General features: G+C 37.0%; 1 protein-coding gene across 1 annotated transcript; it reads right to left on the bottom strand.

Moving 5' to 3' along the window:
• Positions 1 to 813: 813 nt before the first annotated feature.
• On the bottom strand, positions 814 to 1,746 carry LOC121476460 (olfactory receptor 51B2-like). The gene has a single exon (XM_041730502.1). It carries the CDS (start codon positions 1,744 to 1,746, stop codon positions 814 to 816), a length of 933 nt encoding a protein of 310 aa, XP_041586436.1.
• Positions 1,747 to 7,102: the final 5,356 nt, after the last annotated feature.

The following is a 7,102-nucleotide window of genomic DNA, read 5'->3' as shown; positions in this document are numbered from 1 at the left end:
TCCTGGAAATGTTTTATTTCACTACCATCAATCCAGAAAAAGACAAAATGTTGCCCCTGTGTATCTATTAGAATGTTTCTTTGACTAGTATCACTTTTTAATTGAGAATATGTCAAGGTTATCAACTGTAGAACACAAAACAAAACCTCAGGCATGGAAGAAATGGAACTCTATTTTATTGTGTGGTTTGAAGGCCTCATCCCATAAGTTTGAACACACCAGATATCATCAACTCAGACCTTTCTCATTAATCTATGGTGGGCATGCTATACTGGAATCTGCTAGGATCCAAGTTCTTGTTTGGCCTTGGGTGGTATTGGCAGCAAGCCCTCTCTTGATCTGAATATCTTATTCTCATTTATTTTTGCTCCACTCTAGTGCAATGCAATACTAGTAGAGTAGTCTAAGACCCTCTGTCATCTCTGATGCACTCTCAGGCACTCAAAAATTTTTACCTGTATTCCACAAAATACCAGAGAACTCTTGCAAACTATCTCACTGCCCTCTCAATGTATAGAGTCTGCAGCCATTTCAAATATAACTGGCCTCAGGTAACTATGAAGACAGTTCTGTAAGATGAGAAATGACAGTATATAAGCAAACCAACCCACAAAACAGAGCAACAGGGCTATGGTCAATGTCCCTGGGAATGAAATGGGGGCAAGGGGCTAAGAATCAGGACACTGAGCTATGTCTTTTAAGTGACAAGAATGTCAGTCCTTTTGATTGTAAGCCACATTAGCTTCATACAGCCCATTCTCCCAAGAAACTTATCCCATAGTGGTGAGATACTCCAAGGTAAATAGATCAGAATCAAATTCTATGGAAAGAGAGAAGGTGATTGATACCATTCCTTATCTGCTTTGTCTTAATACTATAGATTATTGGATTCATAAATGGAGGGAAGAGGAAATATATATAGCTCATAATAATATGAACTATATGTGGCACATATTTCCCAAATCGATGAATGAGAGTCAGCCCAGTAACAGTGACATAAAAAACCAGAACACAGGTAATGTGGGAGACACAAGTGTTTAGAGCCTTAGCCCGCTCCTTACCTGAGGCAATTCCCATGATAGTATTAAGGATTAAAATATAAGAGATAATAATAAGTACAGAGTCCAAGAAACCAGTTAATGAGACCAAGACTATAGGATAGATTCTATTAAAGGTGATGTCGGCACAGGCCAGTTTGATCACATCCTGGTGTAAGCAGAAAGCATGGGAGAGGACATGGGATTTGCAGTAGGGGAATCCAGAGAGAGTGATGATTATAGGAACAATAAGGATAAATCCCCTCATTAGAACCCCCAGACCTATCTTCACCACCTTAGCATTAGTGAGAATGGAAGTGTATCTCAGGGGGTTGCGGATGGCAATAAAACGATCATAGGCCATAATGAGCAAGACTCCAGACTCTACAATAGAGAGTGAATGGATTAGATAGGCCTGAAAGTAGCAGGCTTCATGGCTGATGACCCTATGATCAAGCCATAGAACACCAAGCACAGTAGGCATCGTTGTCAAAGTCACTCCAAGGTCGGTGGCTGCCAATATCGCCAAAAAGTAGTACATTGGCTCATGGAGAGTGTGGTCTTCTCTGATAAGGAAGAGGAGGGTACCATTGCTGAGGAGTATGGAGACATAAATGACAAAGAAGGAGATGGAGATCCAAGGATGAAATATCTCCAGACCTGGGAAGCCAGTCAGTAGAAAAGGGGCAGCACTGATGTTGAGCCACATGGTGGATCCCTGAGAAGAAACAAAAAACCTCTCTCTAGACCAGAACTGTTCAGTAGAAATATAATTTAATCCATGTACATGATTTTTTTCATGTACATGATTTTAAATTTTCTAGTAGCCACATTAAAACAAAAAGGGAAAAGGTAAAATAGTTTTAATATTGAATTTTATTTAATGCACTAAAATATAGTCCATCTGTACCTTTATCCACCTCTAGTTCTGTCATATAGTTTCTTCTCTCAATTGTGAACATATTTTATATGGTAGGAAAGAAGTCAGTCCTTCCATTCTGGATCAACCATTCATATTATGTTCATTGATTCAACAAATAGGAATTGATGATACCTACATAAATGAAGAACTTGACTTGGCATTAAAGACACAGATTTCATGGTCTTGTCACAAAAAATATGCTCTCTTGGGGTGATACTATATTTACCTGAGTTGTAGTTCACATTATAATACTTTGTATGGATAAGTATTTTATGCAAGCCCACAGGACCAACACATTAAAAAGCCCCAAAGAGAGGTTCCTAAAGTCTGTCCAGGTACCTCCTAACCTTTCGGGACTGCTAATATTACTCAACTTTGTGGAACTTACAACTTTCTCCTCCAAGGAAGCATTACATTTGACACTGAAGACAGCAGATGAAAGCTTAGAAGTGACTGTTTTCAACTTCTAAATTTTACCTAGGGACAATCATATCTATCTCACTAAAATGAAATGAGCTAACAAGACATGAAAAGACAGGGTGGACCAAATCTAATCACATGACCCTTAAAAGCAAAAATTTTTCACTAGTGATGGAAAATTTAGACTAGCGGTGGAATGAGAACCCAAAATGTTTCAAAGTTTGAGAAAAACCTGACAGATAGTTACTAGTTTGAAGACGTAAGGGGCCACATAAGAAAGGATTCAGGCAGCCTCTAGGAGCAGACAGACAGTTCCAGCTGACAGCCTGCAAAAAAAGTAGGGATGTCATTCTTAGTGCCATAAGGAAACACATTCTGCCAACAAGGTGAATTTGTTTGGATATATATTATTTTATGTAGCTAAGTCCCACATGTCTCTTCTGCATCACCCAGGCTCTTGCACAAAACTTAATGAAAACTTTTTGCCTTTTACATTTTATTACCAGTCCCTCAGACCTAAGGGCTCTAATTAACTCATTCCAATGAAAACATGGGTATTTTCAATCCAATGCTAACATTTCTTTCTTTATTGACTGTTAAATGAATGTGTCAGTCTTCCTGGAAGCAATGATAGATTTTGACATAGATCATCAGGTCACTAACGAAACTTCAATGGTCTTATTTTTAACACAGTGATATGTTAATTGGCTAGTAGGCTGAAAGTTTAAACTGATTTACGTATTGACATTGACTTCAAATACTACTTACTAAAAAAACAAACAAATACTACTTACTGATACACTAATTGGCTAATGTGTAAGCTGACTGATGGAAGCACAGCCTTTTCCCAAACAAATGTCCAGTTAAGAGTCACCAATAACTGTGTCTCTGCCTCTCTCTCTCTCTGTAACTATCATAAATAAAAATTAAAAAAAAATATATTAAAAAAAAAAAAGAGTCACCAATAACTCACCAACACCCTGCATATGTGGTCACCATCAGGCTCCCCCGACTCGGATTTTTTCTCACTGGTGGAAATTCTTGACCAGGCCTGACTGTATCTTACCCCCAGTGGAACTCTTACACTGTGATCATTCCCAAGCCTTAAAGGAACAGCAAATTTTAAAGGTAGGTATTATGGCAAGAACATACACAGTTTTGTCCTATAACTGAGAATTAGTCATATTATGGAAGGCAAGAGGCAGAAGGAAGAGAGGAAGAGAAAAGAGAGGACAGAAAGGTAACATAGGAATATATGAGAGAAAGAAAACTGAACATTGAGAATAGCACCAAGAGAAGGAAAAGATGTGATATCAAAACCTGTATGTGTCATGATGACCTTGCCCTGCACCTGTACTACCAACATTAGTCTCTCTTCTTCTTCTTGCCTCTTCCAAAGGAATATTCTTATTATAGGAAAAATATTCTTATAGCCCTGGACTAATAAGAAAGTTTAGATAGCAAGCTGGATCTTTTGATTATTCATACATGCACCCATGACTTAAATGAAAACAAAAGAAGACAAAACTGCATTACGTATCTCTGAGATTCAGTATTTCCTAGAGAGTTGAACCTTTATGCTGCAATCTGTTACAATGGGCACAGCCCATGGTTACACATAGCTTTCCCCACTTCTCTATTCACCATCTTGCAATATCTACATGAAGGAAGAGGAGTCCAAAAAGAGCAGTTGTCTTCAATTTCTTCTCTATGATCTCCTTCCCATCCTTTCATGCTTAAAGAGCCTTACCTGGGACACCAGGAATTAAGGGGAGAGGTAATTGTGGTCTTGATATATAGAACCTAATGCAAATGTTATCTTTGAAACTGCTAATAGGATTAATTGGTGAAATAATTTATATAGAAAAATGCTTCCCTAGGGTTCCTTTGGCTGTTGGATAATTAGTCTTCTGGGTTATCTTCTTCTGGCCTCCTCTGGGGAAGGAGGGCCCCCAGAGCTGTGTCCTATAACTCCACATTACACAGATAGCAGAATTGTAGCTCCATCTAGAAGATGGAAGTCATGCTGTTAAATCACCTTTGTCCTTCCTGAGCCCCATCTGAACAGAGAAGATACCATCAAAACTGCATTTGACTTTGTCATTCCTAAATCTGGGAGCAAGTAATCTAGCCAAGTTTAGGTGAAGTTTGATAATTCTCTGACATTTACCTTCCTTTGGTTTCAAATGAGATCACTTATTACACTATTTTTTACACTATTTTATACATGCATTCTTAAAGTGATTTTATCTCACAAATAAGTCTAACTACTGATAAATTCTTTCAAGCAGTGAGTTTATATCTTTCTTTTAGTAAGTCTTATCCAGAGATCATATTCTTGCATTTGGAACAATACAAGTAAAAAAATCTGCTTTTACCTTAAGTAATAATGAAGTGAAGTAGTGGACATGGAGATGGTGTTCTTTCTATTGTTTACTTCTTCTGATATTTATATTTGAGTAGAAAGGACTGTACTCACATTCTGGCATAGATAAGAATCTGATGAACTCTCTTGTCCTGTCTTAGCTTAGACTTTCCTTTCTCTGAAAAATTCTTTGTCACGGTGACTTGATTTGGGAGAGCCATATTTTGAATTTAAAGTGAAATAATGTAGTGAGTATTTGAGATAATCCACATGACTTCAAGCTTTCCTTCTGTTTCATCAGTAGGAAGATTTACCCACTTGTCCACAGAGCTCCCCACCCCTGTGTGTAACTCCATTCCTGAAAGGATCACTTTTTCTAGAACAGAAAGAAGGTCTTTGCTGCAAGATGCCCCAGTCAGGAGAATTTCTCACACGAGGCATAGGAGAAGTCACTGGAAAATGGGAGCAGCTGTTAACCCATATGAGCCAACACTCCAAGCAGCTGGGTTTGCCGGCACGGGGAGGAGGTGGGTGGGTACCATTTCCTTAAGTGGCCATTATGGCTCTGCCATTCATGTGTTTTCCAAACTTTATTCATTCCTTTAATATCTCTGACAATACTGTCCGTGAAAGTATAGAATCACAGTAGCATAATCCCCCAGATTTGGAAGGACCTCTCATCTCATGTAATGAAAGCCTTTCTTTGATGTTGTGTTTCGTGACAAGGGTCTTACAGTCAGTGACTGTCTCCTTCCGGGTTACAGAGCTCTATCTTCATGAGAATATGTGTTTTGAAGATATTCAGACAGCTTTATTAATAAAAAATATCTTACTTATCCAGTTAAAATATTCTCTTGTGGCCTTACCCACCATTCCCTGGCAATGGATCCGAGTTCTGATATCACACAATTTAAGTCCTATTCCTATCCTATCATATTTGTGACATATATGAAGATAACATCCAGGCATTCTAAATACCTTCATTAAAGATTCAGAGAATTCTTTTCCCTGGGAGCTTTTTGCTACCCTGTGTTGATGTCACCAGCCTTCTTTTTTCTGTGGCATTCAATTCTAGTACCTGTCAGCTTTTAGCATTCCATCCTCTTCTATGTAGATCCCATCTTTTAAATGTTTCCTCTAAAGGGTCCATCTCATCTTACCCATTTTTTATGGTGCTTCTTTACTATTATTGCCACTTTGTCTAGCAATAGAACTATAGGGACATAAACTTCTAAATGCCCTTTAAAAATAAATTTTGTCTATGAGGTATTCATAACAATGATACTTTATGAGATTTAGGCTATTAAATAAAAGTTGATTGACATTCTTTAATTGGATATAGAGACCCCTGGGTCCTTTAAGCATTTCTAATAGCTCTGAATATCTAACTTATTTTAACCTAATAAGTATCTTTAAATATATCTCCTTTCATTTACCCTATAAAATCTGCATCTCCTGAGAAAGAATTCAGCAATTATTTGTTGATTAACTGAATGAAATCCATGAGCCTTTCACTTGTACTCATTTTATATTTGGAAGAGGACTTTTTAGATCATATTATGGGTTTTCAATGTACCTCTGATATTTCTAATTCTCTTTCCGATCATTTTTAAGACTGAATTTTGTCTTTCATCAAGAGGAACTCATGATCAGCCTTTCATTTCCTAACTCAAATTCAATATCCTTATGGTAGATTATCCTTTAAATTAAAGCTTATGCTATATACTTATAATATTCTTTGGAAGAGTGAGGATGATACTTGCAAAGGGTTTTTCCTAATATATATTATTCTTATAAACCTTAGCTCTCCTATAATTACATGCTGATTATTCATTTCAGTAGGCTATAGTGAGTTTATCATAAAGTCCTCCAATAGTAACTCTGCCCAAGTTCTTTTTTTTTTCAAGTGTTCAATGATGATAAGCTAAATTTCAGACTTCATAAACTTGTCTGATGGAGATTCACTTATAGGTTGGTGCATTGGTCCAACCAACCACTTCGAAGTCTACCTTGTTTATAAATACAAAACATATTTTCAGTGTTTCCTGGGATATACTGTTGCAAATAGGTAACTTTGGGTACCCTGTATTTTACAACAGATACACGTGTATGGTATCTACAGGTAACTCTAAATTTTATGACACCCAAGGAAATGATGTGCTTTGTAAAATAGATTTTTAAAAGAAGTAAATATCTAGGTGGATTGCAGTCATTTGTAATTCTTTTGTATAGACTAACAGAGGGATTCCTTTAATCTCTTCCCTGGTATCTCCATTTCTATTTTTACCCTATAAATCTCCTTTCAATGAATTTTTTCCTCAATTATTTGCAAATAAGAAATGAATTTCCTAAACAAGG

The sequence above is a fragment of the Vulpes lagopus genome, chromosome 15 (assembly GCF_018345385.1).
Source record: "Vulpes lagopus strain Blue_001 chromosome 15, ASM1834538v1, whole genome shotgun sequence".
Lineage (NCBI taxonomy): Eukaryota > Metazoa > Chordata > Mammalia > Carnivora > Canidae > Vulpes > Vulpes lagopus.
This window is presented reverse-complemented; position numbering and strand designations above follow the sequence as displayed.